Genomic DNA, 22,635 nt, shown 5'->3' on the forward strand with positions numbered 1-22,635 from the left:
GCACGAAACATGAGAGAAGCAAGAAACAAGACAGGGGTCATTTGTAACAATTACAGAGTTATTGAGACTGTGTGAGGACTGGTGCAAAGACAACAATTTCTCTATCAGTGTCAACAAACTAAAGAGATGATTGTTGACTACAGAAGAACCTGAGTAACTCACACCCCTCTACACATTTGCAATGTGACAGGGAGAAGTAGTCATACTACTCTGTCTTAGACAGGACAGGTTAAAGGACAGAGTCAAAGGCTGTCTAGTCCACATTATGTCATGGTTTTCTGCTATTGAGCACATTTACACATACAGCAGTATATATAGAAGGCCTACAGCATTAGGAGTGATTTCTCTTATCTGTCCCCTGGGCTGTTCACACTCTTCCAGATGTGAGACGTCTGCTGAGTTTCCGGGCAGAGCCTTCCAGTTTCATGAACAGTTACTTCCCACAGGACATTAGACTCTTAAACAGATCTGCCTGATGCCCATTTAATTTAATTTCAAACTCTTTTCATCCTACATACCCTATCCACTGTACTCAGCCCCTTTGCTTGCCAATTCCACATGCACAAGCCACTTTATATGTTCATATATGCTCAAGACTACTGACATTTTTGACTATTGAGTTTATTTCGCTACAAATAACCTGTGTTCTGTATTTACTGACTTTGCATTGTCTGTCGTTGTTTCATGGAAAGTGTAACGCTGTGATTCCGGAGGAATTATATGCTGTTTTTAACATTACACCTGTCTGTAATGAGTGAAATGGCAATATAGCTTTGATTTAACTTGACTTACTGATGTGTGTACATGACCTTGTCTTAGTGACAAAGTCTAAAATATACCTCATACACAGTATGCAGTGTTTATGCGAATGAAGCATGTTTATAACTATTAAGGAAGGAAAAAAGTGTAATAAAGCTACTGTTGACATGGTGGCTTGGTGGTTAGCACATTTGCCTCACACCTCCAGGGCTATGGGTGCGAATGGTCTGTGTGAGAGAAGCTTGCGTGTTCGCCACAGGGTTTCCTCTGGGAATTCTGGTTTTCTCCCCCTGTCCAATGACATGCAGGCTGATTGGAATTTCCTAATTGTCCATAGTGTGTAAATGTGTGTGTGTGTGTGTGATTTTGCTCTGCAATGAATTGGCACCCCATCCAGGGTGTCCTCTACCTTGTGCACCAAGTCCCCTGGGATAGGCTCTAGGCTCACTGTGTAGGATAAGCAGTATGCAAAAATGGTTGGATGGATGGAACTTTACTGCCTACATACAGTATATGGAGGTGAAAAAAATGGTTAAAGTTGATACACACTAGACTATACTGTACACTGTAGCAACTAAACCAACTGAACATTTAAGCATCTGAGCGTCTAAAAAGAGGCTGAATAATCTTATATTTGCTTCATAGTGGTCTCATAATAAGAAATACTAGATAAATTTGTCCACATTGAAAATGTTTTTCTTGCAAAGATGTCATTTTTGTAGTGGCATGTGTAATGTATGTGATGTTTCCATAAGGATATGATCACTTTCTGGTGATTTATGTTTATGAATTATGTAAGTCCTGAAAAAGGAGATGCTAATCTTTGGTGGTCTTTTAGACTGTTTGAACACTAAAGTTAATGACACTAGCATTGATGATACATTTGCTCATTCTCAAGAAGCAGTAGAGAAGTTGATAATTTGGAGATGTTTTTTTGTGGGGAAAATCGAGACTAAGACTTGTTAGACACTTTAAATCCAATTTAAGGTTACAGTTAGAGTTCCTGCGTGTCAGTAGTGTTGCTATACTTTTGCCTCAGCTGCTAAGCTGGCTTTAGCTTTTTACTGCTGTCCAGCAAGCTCATGTGGTTGCATGAGATAACGTTATGCAATCTGAAGGACAGTTTAGATCAGTTCTGCCCACTGATTCAAAGATAGAGGAAACAAATTCCTAGAGGTACTGTATTCGGTACAAATGGAGGGATAGTAGCTGAACTACAGTATCTAGTGTAGCAGCAAAAGTACATTTAGATTTACAAAAAGTCTAATTTTGCCAGACTGTACATCATTTATCATGTTAGACAGTACTGGTCTGAACAAAAAATGCTGAAAATGTGTGAACATGGCTAGAAAGAGTCAGCAGGGAGATAGAGATAGAGGATGAGTCATATTAGAAGTCAGAGTAGTCCAAATTATGTATTAGCTGACAGTTGTATCATAGTGTTTAATCATTCACAAAAGCAAAAATAATGAGTGACATGGACAGAGGGGGAAAAAGCAAAACAAGCTATTGCTCTCTCACAGCTTAGCAAGCAAAAGCCTTCATGCATCTTCAGTAGCCACTTTATCTGTTTTGCTAGAGTCTGACATTCACTGTGTGAGAAAAATCACACTTAGTGGGCAAGATTTCAGACATCTTTATGTAGACTGACTGCTTTTACCATCACTTTTGTTAAACGGGCTTCTCACCCAACATGATCTTTACAGGAAGATGGCCTAGGCAAGATTAAAAATCAAATAAAAAACATTTCCATTTTGTTTTGGTGAAATATATTAATGGTTTCTTTAAGGTTGATGTTTCAAAGTATGTTATAGGAAGAAAATGCAATTTGGCATGAAAATTGTTTTCCAGATATCAGCCACAGACACATCTGAGGGCACGAATAATCACTGTTATTATATTCTGCAGTAGACACTGTGTGAACTCTTAAAATGTACTGACATTTCCATCCATGGTGTCTTCAAGATGTGCTAAAACATGACCCATGACAGTTCGCTCGCTCGCTCTCTCTCTCTCTCACACTCTTACTCAATCTTCTTAAATAAGTCATTTTGAATGACAGTGGACCCACCATTTAATCTGAACTACCACTTGCTTGAACATACGATAAGCAATCGGCCTTCTTTGGTACTTTAGCTGAAGGCAACAGCAACTGCAACTCCTTTCTGAAAAGGAATGCTGGGATGGACTATGAGTAAGGGTAAAAGTGAACAACAGGGCTAGTCATTGGCTCTAATGAAGGAGTGTCTGAATACTGTTCAATGTGGCTGTTAGTGTAAAAGCTGGTGCCATTAGGCTTAGCATTATTAGACTGTTAATGGGAATCAACGAGACCACAGGATGCCAATTGGCACTGACGCAGTGATATGTATTTTAAAATGAGTTCGATTTGGGATTACTGGCAGGATGACCTCAGTGATGAGCACATTTCAACTTGTAGTCTACATAGAGACAAATGGTAAAACTTCAGTATGGAGATATAAATTCACACCTAAGAACTGTGCACATATGTAGAGAACACCGAAATTATTTGCAGCATTACAAACGTATTAATGCAAACAAAAAGTTGATATGAAACCTGGATATTCTGTTTACACATAATTGGTCTCCTTTAATTCCATCAATTGGAATCCTTTAATAGTAATTGAATTCAGCTGTCTGGTGCTTACCATCTTTTTAATATACTATAACTACCCAGTTCTTTTGCGTTTGCACTGTAAAACAGAGCTTTGTCCTTAATGCAAACATTTAAGAGCAGGTATTTATGAGGTTTTATATCAATTAAGAGTGTTGCAATCATTTTCCTAATCATTAATTCACCTGCACATTTACAAAAACTGCAGTTATTAAGGAGAAACAGGAGTAACACCTACAATATAAGAATATAAAAACACTGCACAAAGCACTAACAAGCTGTTGCCTACTTTTATTTACACTTATTAGCTATGAATTACTGTCTAATACATGACTCCCGAATTCTGACATGTGGGAAAAGCTCATTAGTGCTTTATGCAGTGTTTTCATAATATTTTGGTGTTCCTTATATTTTAGGTGTTCCCTGTTTTTTCTTAATAACTACACTTCATATGTAGGTTACTTAATGATTATTAAAATGATAATGATAATGAAAATGATAGGTCCGACTCTAACTGGGCCCTCAAGAGATTAAATCTCATAAATACCTGCACATTTAGAGAAGCAGTAGTTATTAAGTAGGACACACCTAGAGTACAAGCTAATAATACTAAACACTGAATAAAGTTGTTTCTTACTTCTAGCAACATTTATTAGCTATGAATTGCTGTCTATTATATGACTCAAATAGACGCATTTACAGTTGTAATCTGTTACAAAGATGTTTAAGCTACAGTCAGAACATAGAAATAATAATGTTTTGCTAGGTTTATACATTAGAATAGTTCTTTTGTGAACCCGTGTTGCTAGTTATGTTTCTTCTTTCATCACACAAAATGTTAACATGAAGATCTTATTGGCTCCATTGTGAAAGCTTTGTTTCATGGTGACATGAAATGTCTGCAATCGAAAAAATAATACTGTCTGAAACTTCCACTTCCAGAGGCACAGATATTCAGTCCTGCACAATGTTTGTGCGTACAATATGTGTAGGTTCGAAACAGCTTGTTTCCTCTGTTGAATCTCATCTCAGAGGTCCTGCAGGAGATCCTCAGTGTGACAAGATGTATAGGAAACACAGGAAAGCCCTCAATGGCCCATGAGTTACAAAAGGACGTCAAGGAAGAACCATCTGGATCACTTACGTGATGTTTTGTAGGTCAGTGTTCACGATTGAAAGCAGGGCATGAAATAATAATAATTGATTTGTATAGTGCATCAGCTTTGTGGTATAGAGTCCCCTGGTGTTGAGGTTTAAAGCTTTTAGATATAACTTTTTACTGCTAATGGAAGGCAAAGGATTCAAAATTTGTATGTGGGGACTAATGGGTTTAACTATATTACACTACAATGCATGTAAATTATTTATTAAATTTAAATGCAGTTCTTTGCACCATTCATTCAGTGATTTAATAAATACTGTGTATAAAGAGGAACTTAATGCTCTGATTTGGTATATGCTTTTATTCTAAATGAATTATAAGGTGTTTATTTGAGCACACAGTACTTACAACCTCACACTAAAATCTGGTTCTGGGCCATCCTGAAACAGTTCATCCTTAAATAAAAGCTCGGCCTCAGGACAAACCCGAGATGACAAATACTCACCAGCTGGAGTGAGATGAACTCTGGTATTTTTGGGGCTTGTATCATATTAATCCAGCTTTGAATGCTTTGGCGTCATGTTTCTATTTGGCAGTAAATAACCCTTAAACTTTTGACCATGACATGACAGATTGTTCAGAGGCACCTGTGGATAAAAGCATGAAGATTTATAATGTTATTATTACAAAAAAAATCATAAACCATACATCTACTGCTTAGTCTCAGTGTGGGTTACTAAAATTCTTGCTTTTCTTAGAATTGTTTTTTATTAGTTTGCTGAATGACTGCATAACTTAATGACAGCATGGACCTCATGATGGATGTTCACAAGAAAATGTCCGTTTTCAGTGCTCTCTTTGCATACTGTGTATTTGCGTCCGCGTGATTGCAAATGACCGCAAAACCGGTTTGCTTTTCCTCGAGTAATTTCAGATCCAATTGCCTTCTCACTCTCCTGGCTTTATGGCAGTTGGTGGTTGGACACCGAAGGACCCATCATGTCTTGTTGAGTGCTTTAACCCGCTGTATAATGAGTGGAAGTCAATGGCTCCTATGATTGGGCACCGAAAAGATGTAGGCGTCTGCACCCCGGGAAGAATGATCTACACTGTTGGCAGGCAAGATAATGTCACTTGGGTCAGCACTGTGGAAAAGTAAGTATCATACTGTATGAATGGTGATGATTTTGGATGCTTTACTTAGCAAAATTATGGCTCCAGTCTTGCTGTTGCTATTTTTTGTTTGTTTGTTTGTTCATTGTTATGATGAGTGATGTCCTGCAGTGCATGGTGAGCGGACCTTCTTATGGCTACATACCACATATCTGTCAGCGGGCAATTTCACAAATCTCAAGCTGAGATTGAAGTACCCAAAGCATGCTGGCATAAATACAGCCCCCTTCAAAAATAAATCTCAGACATGAATTCATTGCAGCTTGTGCTTGCCAAATTACAGACACTACCTTGAGAAATATGCAAGACTGCTTTTATTCCATAATAGTGCAGTAGTTTATAGCCGGTGCAAAGTAAACCACAGAAGTGCAAGCAGATGCTAAACTGACATCAACGTCAATATTTGGAACCTGAGTTGTAACACCTAATTAATAAATAGGTTATTGATTAAATTGCACAATATCATGGAAACTTTAATAGGAACATCGATACACCTGCACATTCATCTAAATATCCAGCCAAACATCTATTAGCAGCACAAGATATAAAATCATGCAGGTACAGTACCACTGTAGCCTCAGATTCCTGTTCTTGGCAGACAGGACTAGAAGTCGAAGTCTTCTGCTGTTGTAGCCTATCCACCTTTTCTGAGATGATTTTCTTTGATGATCCACAGGAGTATTATCAAGTACTGGGTAGCTAGTAGTGTCTGACGTATTGCAAATATAGATAATAATGTATCCATAAGCAAGAGGACGATAGTGAAGGTGGATGACTGTGGGGCTGGAAAATAAATAAATAAATGTGTCGCATTTTAAACATATTTTAATCACCCAAAATGTATTTCTGCACATGTTCCCATTTTGAGCACACACAGCCAGAAAATATTGGACATTTTTCATATTTGGACTCATGAATATATGATTTGTAGACTTTGTGCAAGCTGAAACAATTAAAATTTGTCAATTAAAAAAATTATGAAAGAGCATAGTGACTAATTTCTTATTTTAGCATGTGCCAAGAATAACAAAAAGAAAAAAAGCAACTTTACCTAGTTTTTATTTTTTAAATGAATGAATGCAATGTACACGGACCCAGTTGCTTCTCCAAGGAGCTTATTGTCTCTAGCTAAAGTCCAACAACTAATGAAAAAGGAATTTACAGGCTTTTCACAAATATTCCTTCATCAAGGCAAATGAATATATCCATCATATCATTAGCTTAGAGCCATTTTAGATTCGTCTTTATTTAAAATGTCTCTCTTACATAAAGATCGCAAAGGGTATAATATTAAGTTTGGACATATAGCAGCACTGAAGGCTCGGGTCTGGTCCGGTGATAATGCATTTATTATAGCTCCCCAGAGTAATTTATGATACGATGAGGTCTTACTGAACAGTATGTGAGCAAACATGGAATTGTTGTTAAGATGTCTGATTGAACAGTGAACATTTGTGTCTGACTGAAAGAGTGATGTGAGTGCATCTTGTTCTTATGGATCTCCTGATGAGCTTTCAATTAGCAACCTGAACCCCTGGGTTGAATATTGATGGTAAATGAGAGCCATGGGATACAATTCCTCAAACTTACACAAACAAAAAAAAAAAAGCCACACACACACACACACACACACACACACAAACTCAGCCTCCTGATCTTGAGACTTTTGGCTCTGGGTCTGCAATTAATGAGAGAATAATCCAATCATCAAATGGCATCCTAATCTGCTCCTTGCATGAGCATCATTTTTCCAGCACTGCAGAACTGATGTAATGCAAAAATGTGTCACCACAAAGCCCACACTACTGATTTACTTATATTTCAGTGAATATTAAAACATTCATGTTTATCAACCTGTATCTACAGCATGTGTACCATCTACATTACCATTTAGAAGAATTTCCACATATTTGCTTTGAAATGAGAAAAGAACTGAAAATCTAGCACAACAATAAATGTTTACACTCTCCAGGCATTTTATTAAGAATACTTATACCCCTGCACATTCTTGCAAGTATCCATTCAGCCAATCATGTGGCAGCAGGATAATACATGAAATCATGCAGGTACAGGTCAAGACTTTCAGTTAATATTCACATCAAACATCAGGATGGGGGAATAATGGCATGTTGATCGGCTGGTTTGAGTATTTCAGAAACTGCTGAGCTAGGATTTTCATCCTGTGAAACGTCCTGTTGATAAGGTGAATCAGACTGCTTCGAGCTGACAGGAAGGTTACGCTAACTCAAATAACCACTCTTTACAAGCCTGGTTTGCAGAAAAGCATCTCATAATGCCCAAAATGATGGGCTACATAGCAGAAGATCATTGGGTTACACTCCTGTCAGCCAAGAACAGATGTCCGAGGCTGCAGTAAGCACATCATCACCTAAAATTCATTAACCACTTTCACAGTTGAAGATTGGAAAAACATTGCTTGATCTTCAGCTGTTTGAATCCACAACAAACCTGACCAGGAAAGTGGTTAATGAAGGTGAATGTTACCAACTGTCACACTTTAGTGACAAATAAAAAAAAAAAAAAGGCTGGCAGTAATGTAGTCTAAAAAACACACTGAACAATGCAATGCACTATGAGGGTAAAGTAAAAAACAAATAAAAGAAAATACAAAACACAGAGAATCAGTACAAACAAGAATCAGAATCATTTTATTCACCATATACATTACATGTAATAGGAATTTTGATTGGTGTTTGGTCACAACACAATACATTCAACACACATACATTATCTCGGACAACGCAACACAATTACCATCCTAATATACAAATATCACAGAAATGGTAGGCTCAGATGTAATTAGCTTTAAAGTGGAGGTGGAAATAGCAGCTGGATGCAGATCATGGTGCATTAAATGGGGTGGAACAATAAAAAAAAATAATAGCAAGAATATTATTAATAATAGTACTATTTATTAATACTATTTAAAATAATAAAAAATAAAAATATATATAATTATAACAACAACAACAACAACAATAACAACAACAACAATAAAAATACTACTACTAATAATAACAAAAACAACAAAAGCAACAATAATAATAACAACAATTGTTTTAGTAATATTAATATGACTATTATTATTATAATTATCATTATGACTATTATGCTACTACTACTACTACTACTACTAATAATAATAATAATAATAATAATGATTTTATCAATATTAATATGCATATTATTATTATTGTTATTGTTGTTATTATTGTTATTATACTACTACTACTAATAATAATAATAATAACAACAATAACAACAATAACACAAACAAAAACAACAATAATAATAATAGCAATAACAATCGCAATAACAAAACAAAAACAATAATTATATCTATATTATTATCATTAATAATAATAATAATAATAATAATAATAATAATAACAGCAACAACAACAACAACAATAATAATATGCAAGTATCTAGTGCAGGTGCCAGGAATACAATTATTCATAATAACATTTAGCACAGATTGCTTGTTACAGATTGCTTACGGTAGGCCAGCATTGTAGTGATCACAGAATGCTGCCTTGCCAGCCTGGTTAATAACAGAAATTGCCAGTGGAAAGAAACTGTTTTGATGGCGTGCAGTTTTTGTTATCAAGGAGCAGAATTGCTTTCCTAATGATAGTTTTTGGAATAGGTAATTAGCTGAGTGGGATGTGTCACTGATGATTTTTCCTGCTCACCACTTTCATGCTCAGAAATGCAATGCAAATATAAAGATGGAAAAATCTCACAAAGAGACTATGGAGTGGCATGGTATTTAACTAGAGTCCAGCCAAAATAAGCAGTGGGGGTAATATGTTAGAGTGACAGTGACTGAGAGTTCTGCATAGTCTAGAACTGAGTGCTGGATACTGGAACAGCGGTACAGCTTCAAGCATCAGTGAGTGACATCATTACCATTGTTTCTGGCATGAAAACCTTGGTTGAATGTTGGATAGCACTACACAAGAACAGATTTGTTGAGACATTTTCTTATATTTGCCTCATTGTAAGACCTTTATTTATAGACTGTAAAGGTTGTTGTTTTGAACTTGCATTACAGAGTCACATAATTTGAATGTTTTTTGACAAAATGCATCTGCCCTTAGACCTTCATGAGTGAGATTTGAGTCAACAATTTCTCAGTACAGGGAGGCATGCCAAATTCTTTTTTTTTGGTAATCAGACCTACAGTACAGTCACAATAGATGGAGATTCAGTTGAAATATGCTGGAGTATTCCTTTAACAATCACTATGCTTTGACTGTTCATTTAACTCTAATGGGCCACTGTTGATGAGATTTAACTTTAATTTTACAGGCATTGCCTTTTTAACTCATTAATCACCCGCCTATTAATTTTTCAGTAGTTACTCAGTACTATTTATGAATAAATAAATAATGACACCATTCCTGAGTACTTGAAAGATACATTTCTCTTTAAGAACAATAAATACACGGAATAGAAAAGGTTAGGAACAGCAGCCATCAGTCTGTGAAGTGTGGTTCTGAATATTGATGGGACGCAGAGTGTCAGGAAAAGACATTTGTTTAGCTGCATTGCTTTTGGCCATAAGCACAGGGAATCATACAAATGTAACTGGTTCTCATGGCCACACAAGGAGAGTGAATGGATCACTGTTGAGTATGTAAACAATAGATAAGACAGACTGACAAGCAATCCAAAACCTCCTGATTTATTCCCTGGTCCCATCTCATGCCTTCCAAAAAAGCCTCTTGCGCAAAGACAATCTCAGGAGAGATGTATCAGTGGGATTAAATACAACAGCATGGTTCTTGGAACATTCCAGTTATGACCCAGTGACAAATGTGTGGAGCAGTGAAGTGGTATCACTGAACTCTCCCTGTAGTGCTGTATGTGCGGTGGAGATGGACAGTTACATGTTTGCCCTGGGGGGGCGGGGGGCAGGGGGCTATGTTAACACTACCTGCACCAGCAGTGTGGAGAGCTACAAAGTCTAATCGTGTAACATCTGGCTCTGTATTGTTGTGTCTGAAATAAAGGAGATGAAAGGACGTATTATGTACTGTATAATGCAATCCCCAAGGCATATGAAATAATCGTTGTGTATTATAATGTTATCATTCTCTCCTAAGATAAGATGCGGAGCTGATAAAATACCCCCCATGATGCAGCACCACTCAGGAGCTGCCATGGCTGAAGAGAATGGCTGCTTGTATGTTATGGGTGTTATGGAAGTTCAGGTAGTCACTGAATAATGGAAAGTATCTTTATCTGTATATGTTTAGTGCTTTAAATATACCTAATTTTGTTTGTACCTGCCTGCAATATTTTAGTTGGTTCTATTTCCCAATGATGGCCAGGTAGTTATAAAGGACCACTGCATATTTGTTAATGAATATGGTCTATATTTGAGCTTCATATCTGACAACACGCTCACCCCTGCATGAAATTAAAGACCTCCTGCTCAGGCAACTTGTTTTGTTATGTGTTTCCAGTCTCAATGCCCACATCTAGTCTTAACCGCATGCCCTGGGAATCTTTCTGGCAAGTTTTCTTTAAAAAAAAAAAATTTTAAACCCCAAAACACCATTATTCCAATCTGTACTTATATCTGTTATCTGTTCATTCTGAGTAATGTGTTCATATCCAGTGACATCCCTAGCAAGTATGTATATTAAGCATCCTGTTAAAGGACACAACAGTTACTCTTCTCAGTAACATCTGATTTCTGATCCACTGATCCTTACCACTCCCCAAAACTCACATCCTGGTTTAACTGTCCATTCAAGAGGTGTGTAAAACTCTTATTAACTATTGATGAATATACTAAGGTAAACATTACAATTTTGTACAAATCTGTATTTTTACAACTGAGCTAAAATCAGACTCATGACATACTGTAGAGGATGCTCTGCCAGTCAAAATAGACTTATAAAACTGTTATACAACGTTAAGTTCCCTCTTAAGGCCATAGACCAGCTCACATTCTCTGTCAATTCACATGCTCTATCATTCATAATTAGAATGTCCAAGAATAACTAAAAATAACTAAATAAATGCCCATGTATTTCTGTGAGAAGACAGCTTGAGGGAAACTCCCATGACTGCTCTCTAAAGCTTCCCTGCAGTTTTTGAACTTAGTCAAATCATACGCATTGTTAATAAAAAAAAAAAAAAGAAAAACTATAGTAATCAGCAAAATCAGAAGCCTGGCATAATATTGGCAAGACTTAATATGTTTATGATCTTAATGATGCTACTTAGCAATAATGTCTAACATCCATCCATCCATCATTTTCAATATTGCTTATCGTACACAGGATCATAGGGGAGCCTGGAGCCTATGCCAGGGGAACTTGGGGCACAAGGTGGTGGACACCCTGGACAGGGTGCCAACCCATCAGAGGGTGCATTCACACACCCATTCACACACTACGGTCAGCATACAGTACAGTGCATGTCTTTGGACTGGGGGAGGAAACCAGAGTACCCAGAGGAAACCCCCGAAGCACAGGGAGAACATGCAAACTCTGCACACAGAACCCCAACCCCAGAGGTGCGAGGCAAATGTTCTAACCACTAAGCCACCGTGCCCCACTAACTTCTAACAACATTTTTTTTAACAATAAACCCAGTCTGATATTTACTATAATAAAAAACCAGAGGTTAAGTCAGCATAGTCTCAAAATCACCTTTGGTCATTTCTCCTATTCTGCTGTATTCTCTGTATTCTCCAGTTTAACCCAGGGATCATGGTGGACGTGTGCCCCCATATACACCCCAAGGGAGCCCAGGCTGTGTTATCTACCAGGGCCGGCTATATGGCTGGAGGCCAAGATGAATTCTCCTTGGAGCTCTGTAGTGTGGAAAATTTTGACCCTGACTCCCTTAAGTGGACTCCAATCCATAACTTGAGGAGCAAACGACACGTATGACACAAGTATGTCATCATCAGTTTCTCTGGAAGACTTTTCCCACACTTTGCAATATGAGTGACATCATACACATTTATTGCACTATGGGAGTGCTGAAATGGGAAATTGCTTCTGTGTGGGTTGTCAGGTGATTGACAGGTGAAGGCCTAGTAAGTGGTTAGTGCAGTGCTGTGTGTTACATTTGTCTCATTAATATCTAAGTGTCTCTGTTGGTGTTAGATGGAAGACTGCTGGCAGTAGGAGGCTCACCCAATCTCCGAACTATCAAGACTTATAATCCTTACACAAATAAGTTAAGGCCTATTCAGAGTGGATTCAGTTGGGGATTATTATATTACCTCTGTGGTAATTACCTAATATAAGTTGAATCTCTGGGATTTTAGTTATGTCTGAAACTGTAAAGTCAATACTTTTTACAGACTATACATGGGCATGTCTGAAATTATTACACCACATTTTACCTTTTGTAAAGGAAGGTACCTTCTTCATTTGGCACACCTATGCACTTACTCCTTCATGCAATTATCTAATCAGCCAATTGTGTGGAAACAGTACAAAACAACAGATATGGGCCAGCTTTGAGTAATGTTCACATCAACTATCAGAATGGGGGAAAAATGTGATCTCAGTGATTTTGATCGTGGCATGATTGTTGGTGTCAAAAGGGGTGGTTTGAGTATTTCTATGACTGCTGATCTGCTGGAGTTCTCTTGCACAAGAGATTCTTATATTTTACTCAGGATGGTGCCATAAAGAAAAACATCTAATGAGCGGCAGTTCTGTGAACGGAAACACCTTGTTGATGAGAGAGGTCAATGGAGAATACCCAGACTGGTTCGAGCTGGCAGAAAGGCTACAGTAACTCAGATAACCACTCTGTACATTTGTGGCGAGCAGAAAAGCATCTCAGAACGCACAACACTTTCAAAACTTGAGGCAGATGGGCTACAACAGCAGATGACCACGTCTGGTTCCACTTCTGTCAGCCAAGAACAGAAAGCTGAGGCTGCAGTGGGTACAGGCTCAACAAAGCTAAACAGTTGAAGCCTGGATAAACATAACCTGGTCTGATGACTCTTGATTTCTGCTGAAGAACATAGATGGTAGGGTCAGAATTTGGCGCCAACAGCATGCATCCATGGTCCCAACCTGCCTTGTGTCAACAGTCCAGGTTGGTGGAGGTGGTGTTATGGTGTGGGGAATGTTTTCCTGGCACACTTGGGCCTGTTAATACCAATCAGTCATCACGTTTCTTCAATATAAAGACATTACAGTTGTAGTTAAGCTATTGAGCACCTAGCACAGGTAATAGCCTACATACAGTACATGTTATGGCCATGTGATCTGCTAATGATCATGTGCCACTTGCACAGCCACATACAATAAAATGTATAATATAGGTGCTTATAATATAGGTGAAAAGAATGAAGTGTATTTAAATGAAGTGTATGTAAAACAGGGAATTTTCTGTGTGTTGACCATGCCTACATCGTGAAGATACTCCCATCTCTGTGATTTATACAGAAATTGCTACTGACATACTGTACTGTAGGTACTGTGTGCCTGGAAGTCTTTAGTTTCTGTTATCATTTAGCTTCATTTTGATTTTCCTTGAAGTTAATATGACAAATAATAACACGTTACCAAGAAACCAGAAAGTCTGTAGACTCTCTTGTGGTGGAAAAATTATTAACCAAAACAAACTTTTGACAATGGAGGCTCCTCCCATTAATGGGGTCTCGCTATAGAAAACTTCACCATAGCACTGATTATATGTTCTTTTTTAAACACATTTTAATCCATTCATTTTTAGGCATACATTATGTGGCACATCCAACATACAAATTCCTGTGAGTTGTTACTTTCAAAACAATTACATTAATATAGCATACCTATTATTTGAATTACATTCAGCACTACTGCTGCTGTTATAGATAATTTATCAACATCTTCTGATCAGGCAGAACTGAGAATTACAACTGTGCTGTAGAATAACATGTTTGTGTATCATGTCTTTCACCTGTCATTTTTTTTATATCATGTTACTGATCAGTAGGCCTGTCCTTCAGCCCACCTCTCTCTCTCTCTCTCTCTCTCTCTCTCTGTCTGTCTCTCTCTCTCTCTCGGTTTGTTAATCCATCCATACAAACATTTAATCCATTTTTTAAACCTTTCTATTCACGTACCAAAACACCCCAAAATGTTTTTTTTTCTATAAATTTATATGCATTTCAAAGTACTTTGTTTTGATCAATTGGACCAATGCATATTATGTGTTTGACGGTGAAGATGCAATATGAGCATTCAGAAGAATTCTTTTATAGGCTGATGGAAGTGAGTCCATCAGACTAAACTAAGAATAAAATAAGAAATGGTCGAATGCATAATGCAATATATGTACCTTTGTGCACAAGAGCGAGATGAAGTGCTCACATCTGAATATGAGTCATTTGAAACAACTGTCATAATAAAGAAGAAAAAAATGCATGCGGTGTTTGCTTTGAAATATCAGGGAAGGACTGCTTTTCTGCTTCTCCTAAGAGTAGTGCATAGAATTATATAAAAGGAAATAGAAAGTAGTTGGAACAAAACACAGCTGTGTGTTCTGGTATGGGAAAGATGGTCTCTGTCACTCTCAAGGGCATGTCGAAAATGGAAAAATGGAAAGCCATTCTTTGACAGTGCAAAGAATTTAAAGTGAATTCACTGAGGAAACCTCTTGTGTGCCGCTATGCTTTGGTATCGTGCCGTGGGCAACATTAGTGTGGCCATGAATTCAATTCACTGACACTTTCTTTACCTTGAGGAGAAGCAGAAGTGACAAAGTGACAACGGAGCCTATGGGTATTGTATCTTCTCAAATCAATAAAAAAAAAAAGCTGGATTTTGTGTAGTTATTGTGTTGTTGTTTTTTTGTGAAAATAAACGTTTGTACATTTTGTCACTGTCTCATCTGAACTGTGTATCTGAGGAATCAACACTATCCACATGGGTGAGTCCTGATGTTGATTCGCTATTACATGATTACTTTGCCAAGCAACTAAAAGAGATATTACTCTCTCTGTGTGTGTGTGTGTGTGTGTGTGTGTGTGTGTGTGTGTGTGTGAGAAGAGAGAGGGGATAAATGGGCCCCATTGGAACCGTTTCATTACAAATAGAGGGGATAGTGGTCCTAATACCTCAAGGGTCTGAGTAGCTGAGCACTAGCAATTCTCCCTCCATGTCACAGGGAAGTATGGCTGTAAGAAACAAGCAAGCTTTTTTTTTTTAGGTTTACATTAAAGCTGGATGCATTTGGTCTGGAAAACACTAGAAGACATGGATGAGGGTTACATTTTCAGACATAAAGCTTACAGTAATACTGTAGCATTATTACATTTCTGATGTAACTAATAGCAATAGCAATAGATTTGCATAATAAAATGTTCTCAATGCTAACGAGTGGCTATTCGCTTTCAAAGAAAGCATTTAAAAAGCAACACCAACAGCCTGTCTTGCTGCAGTGAAACTCCTTTGATGCCAGTGTAATGGGCCAACCACAGAACAATGCACTCTGATGATGTACCTGCTTGCCTATAGAAGATAGAGCTACTGTATGCATTTGGGTCATTTTGAAAGCTTAGAGCCTTTTGTTCTCGCACCCTATTTTCCTGTTACCGGAGTTGTCTGGTTAGTGTCACATACATTTATATGCAAGCTTATAATGAGTTATATATAGTAAAGTAGAATTAAAAGCCAATAACAATAACACTTGCAATGCACTCCTTTGTTAGACATGCACAATAAATATATATTTTGGGGATAATAAATTGAATTGTGTGTATACAGTAGTAATGCATGTTTATAATATCCAGACACACCAATGCAGGCATTTGCACATTATGTTACCTTTATCTTGGCAAGAAAACAGAAAGTAAGCTCCAGGCTGTGTGAGTTGTAAGCAGCATGCACTGTGAATTGAAACACTTAATGTAGATCGCACAAAGATTATGGAAGGATTGATCCTGGACTTATGTCAAATGTGTTTGATGAGGATTCAGGCGTATTTCTTCCAGATGCCATGTGATACCTTCAGAAAATAAAGTAAACTCTACTGTGGTAAACAGTGAAAATTCGACAAACAAACAAACAAATAAAAATACACAAAATAAAAATACACTTTAAAAAATGCTTAAAAATAATAAATACCAGCCTTGAAGCAATAGGATTGTAATTTACTACAACCCCAAGAACAAACAGTGAAGAGAAATAAGCATTCTGACATGTTGGTTTTTTTTTTGTTGTTATTTAATATATTTCCATTGCACATATCCACTTCAAATTTGACTTTACAATTATAAAAATGAATAAAATGTATGAATTCATAAGCATAAACAAATATACATTTAAAAATGGAATGAATAGGGAATAACGTACACACTAAATTAAAAATATATATAGTTAAATTTGACATAAAAATAAACCGAAATCTAGATATAAACGCTGCAAAAAATGTTCTCATGCAAATTGCACCTGGTGTCATTATAAAAGATGTTGACAAATTGGGAAGATTTCATGCAGGCAGAAATCATGGTGAAGCTGAAGGAGCTTCCAAAAGTTCTCAGGGACAAAATTATTAATCAACATTTGAATGGATAAAACTACAGAGCCACAGCAAAAAACTTAAATATCCCTGTCAGTACAGTTGGTATGTCACACAAGATTTCATAACATGCTTTCAGATTAATGATAAAGAAGGTAAGAGAAAAGCCAGCAGTCACTCAAAAAGAGTTGCAGGATGACCTGAAGGCAGCAAGAGCAACATCTACTTCATCTTGTCTAAATGCATTTAGACAAATCAGAATGTTTTTGGAACAATGTACTCATAGAGCCCCCAATCTTGGGGAATTCAAAGCCAATTTGCTAAGAGGAATGGGCCAAAATTGCATCACAATGCTGAAAAAAAGCTACTTCTTACAGCTTTTCAACAATATAATTATATTAGTAATGTGTTATATCCCAATATTTTTCCTCCATCAATCTTTTGTTTTAACACATATATTTTTTATGCAAAAAACAATATTTGTATACAAATACATACTTTGTGTATGAATATATACATATTTATACATGTATATATTAAGTATATTAAGTACAAAGTCAAAAGACATCTGTGTAAAGTGGATATATGCAGTGGAAGTTCTTCTATGTATTAAATAACAAAAAGAAATGTGTCCAAATGCTCCTTTCCTCTCACTGTATGTGCGGCAGTTTTGCAGCAAGTAGCATTTTAAAAGAAATACACTGGCTTATGAAGAGCATATTAATACTGGGTAGGACAGCTTCTAGTTTTTGTGGCATAGATTCCACAAGCTGTTGAAAACATTTGTTCATGGAACCAGTTGGAGGGGACTTCGAGACATGGCGCATTATCATGCTGGAAGTAGACATTAGAAGATGGGTGAATTGTGCTCATAAAGTGATATACATAGTCAGCAACAATACTGAAATATGACGCGGCATTCAAAGGATGATTGATTGGTATCCAGGTGCCCAAAATGGACCAACAAACATTCCCCACCCCATTACAGAACCACCACCATCCTGAACTGTTGACAGAAGGCATGTTAGGTCCATGGATTCATGCTGCAGATGTCACATTCAGTATTGAGAGAACAGATGGACTGACCTCTAAACAATCGAGCGCTAGGACAAAGAGAATTCCACTTATCATCCCACTTGTCTTTCCCACTTGTAAGAGGTGTAATCAGCTGTAAATTGGAAAAAATTGGAGACCATTTGACAAGCACCAGCACACCATCAGAATGAAGGATTTCTTCTTTCCATGACACTTCAACTGCAATGGACATAACATTAATGACATCTCTGTTTGCATTGTTGGTTGTTCTGGGAGCGACAAAGTGAGGAACCATTGAGAGAAGAGCTCATCTACACTCTCAGAACTCTCAGAAGTGTTGACAATTAATACATCATCAACCATTTTGAATAGTAATTGATTTGAACTCCTAAAGCCTCAGAAGCACTAAGCTAACCATTCTGTTTCTCTGGAAAATTTGTGTACTTGCTTAACTTTCCCACAGCCACTATGCATTAGTCTATGTTTAAGCATAGGTATAAAATGTGCATAAGTATATGAATATAAATACACCTATTCCTGAAAGGGTCCAGAGTTTGTTAGAAAACATACCTAAACAAACAGCATTTCTGTTTCAGGAGAAATATTTTATAAAGTAGTAAAAAGATAAATAAATCGAACAACTTTGAACATCCAGCGGGGGGCATGGTGGCTTAGTGGTTAGCACGTTTGCCTCACACCTCCGTGGTTAGAGGTTTGATTCCTGCCTCTGTGCTTTGGGGGTTTCCCCCTCAGTTCAGATACATGCATTGTAGGCTGATTGGTATCTTTGAATTATCTGGAGTACGTGTGCAAGTATGCCCTGCAATACCCGTCCAGGGTATGCCCTACCTTGTGCCCAGAGTTCCCTGGGATAGGCTCCAGGCTCCCCATGACCCTGTGTAGGGTTAGTGGTACAGAAAATGGATGGATGGATGAACATCCTGCACAGCACCGGTAAACCCATTATTAAAACATGGAAAGAAACTGGAACTACAGGATACCATCCACCAAAAGGTAATGACTGGGTAATGAGGGAATTAGTCAGAGAAATGACTTACTGAGAATTTCTCAGGAGACACTCTGGTAAAAGATCATTACTTTTGTAACAAATTTATTCTTTAAGATAAATCCCTTGTGATGCTTCAGTTCGTTTTCAAGGTGGTCCTAATACAAAAAAAAATTCAATAACATAACACAAGACAAAAACAACAACAACAACAACAACAACAACAACAACAATCGCTATATTCGATTAAAACAGCAAACACACCACTACAAAATTAACACAAAGTATGAATGTTTGCCTAGCATTAATACGTATTAATATGTAGATTATTCCAATTTGCAGGGGCCTTATACCTAAATGATTTCTTCCCAAACACTTTCTTGACTAAAGGAGTAAGACAAAATAATGTGAAGAATGTCTTCATTGATAAGATGAAGAATATGCTATCAGATACTGTCACAAATAATTAGGGTAGTTAAGATGTACACATTTCTAAATAAATTCCAACTAGTGAAAATGCCTTCTAATATTGAGTGGAGACCATTTGAATAAATCACACATAATACAATGGTGTGTATTTTTGTCTAAACACAAGCAATATTACAATGTGATGAAGTCAGATCATGTTTTAAGTATTTTAGTAGTTTCACACGGATTGAAGTTTAAAGTAGGATTTTCTTGTGTATAGAACAGTCTGGAATTTCCTGTAGAAAACACCAGGCTTTCTCAGGAGAACAGTTTCCCCAACTGGTCTGCATATTTGAGTATTTTCCCTGTTTCAACACACAGGAAGGGCTACTCATTAGCCAATTAGGAAAACTCTCATACGTGTAGGACAGGAGGTCCTCAAGGACTGGGTTTGGGAACTTGCTTGAACTCTCTTGGGTCGTGTGCATGGTAAAGAAAGTCCCAGAGTTCTCCAGGAGATGGCGCTGTCAACTCTGAACGAGATGTCAAGCTTTTAGGACGAGCACAAGCCTCTAGCTCACTCCTATACAGAGGTGACAGCGGCTGAATCCTAAATGTCTCCATGCTGGACAAATTTAGTGCACTTGAAGCTTATTATTATTATTATTATTATTTTAAGCTAGGGAGTAGGGAGCCATTTGAGAGTCATGTACAGAAGTGACAGCAGGCTAATCCCAAAATGTGCAGAATACAGGACACGCTGTGCACTCTGTAGTGCGGATAAACCGCTATCCTAACACTAGGTAGGGCACTTATAAAGGGACGAGGCAGTCGTTTGGGTTTCAGCCAGCGTCTTTTTACCGCACCGAGAGGACGCTGAAGGAAGACCTTGCGCTTTTGCGTTTTTCCCCCTCTATCTTTACATTTTCCTATTTTTTTTTTTTTTTAATGAACAGCGACAGATCCTCAGGTATATTTGTCGTACTGGACTCATATGAGGAAAACTTCTTCCAAAGCAGATTTCAAAGCAAAGGATCTATATGTATATTTTTTTTGGATCGAATCCCATAGGAGGAGTTGATTTCCAGTTCAAGTCCACTTAGGCTACATGTTAGTGTCCTGAATGACTGTGTGATGTGTAAACCTTCAAAGCCATACAGTGACAGATGGGAGAAATGAAGGAAGACGTTTCAGCCGGTAATGATGAGCAGCTCGTCTTCACACCACTAGGGTTCGAGAGAAGATGCTGGATGCTGTATTAGACCCGGTGGGCTTGTGTAGCTTCTCCACTCGGGGTCGTCACCCACCCGTTTCATGCATTCACTCCGACATCGAGACACAGAGAGGACATTACGATAGGAAGTCCTGTGTGGACTCTTAAAGCTGCGGATTTGGAGGAAAATGTGTGGTGCTGGATTCGCCACCAGGACGCTTCTTTACAATGATGGGACCGCGCACTCAGCCACAGCCAGGTAAGATACCTCACACATAGCCTATCAAAACCTTACAGATAACTGTCCGCATAACTCTCAGAGCTCACAGCTCTAGAATACATTCCTTATTACCTTTGCTCATTTCATTGCTGGGCTGTTTTTTTTTTGTTTTTTTTTTTATCCAAATCGACCTACACTTGAGACCCAGCACTATCAGTGTGGGTTTTGAACCCAGAACCTTTCAATCAGCAGCTCACAGCTTATCCACTGAGCTTCCAGTCTCTACAAACACTGAATGTGTTGATAAACACAAATGATTTACTGAGGTATTAGCTTAAACAGCAGTAGTGCATCACTGGCGTAATGAAACCACCATTTATTCTCCTCTGAACCTGACAAAGTGTGAGAGCGATGAAATATTGTATTGTCAAAAACACTCTAGAAACATAGTGTTGTGAGTTGAATGATGGAGGGAGTCTGCTGATAATTACACACAGATCACTTTAAAGATTATTTCTTTTCACTGTCAGCTGAAGGTACTGACATGGACGTGGCGAAGCTCCTGTTTTTTTTTCTTTTGTTGTTGTTGTTGTTGTTGAAGTTGTTTTTGTAGAATATATGAATTGTTTTCCTCGGGGCAACATCATGATTATTACTGCACTGGCTTCATGTACGCTCAGAAATTTCCTTGTCGCTGGCGTGGTATCATCAAACATCCTTTGTACGTGTAGTATGTATTTTTTACCTGGAAACGTGAACAATATAATATACACATTGGACATTAAGGACCACTGATGTACCTTGAAACATTTTTAAACAAATGCATCTTCTCAGATAAAGGATAGACACTAAAGGTGCATAAAATATACTAGAAACAGTACAGAACTTTATTTTTCCTTATTTCTGAGAGTGTAGTTTTAGTTCACTTAGTTTTAGTTTAGTTTTTAGTTCATAATACTGGGATTTGTTTGTTTATTTGTTTGTTTGTTTGTTTCAAAATACATGATTTAAATGAACATGATTCAACTCTGCATAAATCAGATAGAGTATCAGACCTCTCAGAGATGAAGCCCAGAGCCCAGAGTCAGGGCGTCACGACTTATTCCAAGGCGTGCTGCGTCTACTTCTTTTCCACACCCCTGTCGACTGTTTTCCCAGTCAACTATGGATATTATATAAAAAGCGATAAACAGCCTATTATAAATCAATTAAGCAAATTAGCCAATATTTGTTGAGTGCTCTGTGACTGTGTCTGTGAAGCCACTATGTATATTTGATATCATATTCCATTTTCAATTATCACACATTTCCCCCTTCTGGCATCTCTCCCTCTCAGTTATTAAGACACACTGCAGAGGGATTACTGCTTCGAAATTAAAAAACATAACAACCTCGCTGGTACTTCTCAAAGCTGCCCAAGCTACTTTTTAAAAAATGAATACCATATATCTGAGTGCTGACACTCAGGTCTTTTTGCGACTGTCTGCGCCAAAGTGTAAACACAATCCACACAGCAGCCTCAACAACACATTGCTCTTTTGTTTACACCTCTGCCATTAAAGTCACC

General features: G+C 37.6%; 1 protein-coding gene across 1 annotated transcript in view; it reads left to right on the plus strand.

Annotated features, from left to right (window-relative positions):
• Positions 1-19,848: 19,848 nt before the first annotated feature.
• Positions 19,849-22,635, plus strand: part of kcnt1b (potassium sodium-activated channel subfamily T member 1b) — a 98,977-nt gene continuing 96,190 nt past the window's right edge. Inside the window, exon 1 of the mRNA XM_053610152.1 lies at positions 19,849-21,107. Coding sequence (XP_053466127.1) covers positions 21,077-21,107 — 31 coding nt within the window. The 5' untranslated portion in view covers positions 19,849-21,076. The remainder of the gene's footprint in view (positions 21,108-22,635) is intronic.

Source organism: Ictalurus furcatus, chromosome 22, assembly GCF_023375685.1.
Source record: "Ictalurus furcatus strain D&B chromosome 22, Billie_1.0, whole genome shotgun sequence".
In the NCBI taxonomy this organism is placed as follows: domain Eukaryota; kingdom Metazoa; phylum Chordata; class Actinopteri; order Siluriformes; family Ictaluridae; genus Ictalurus; species Ictalurus furcatus.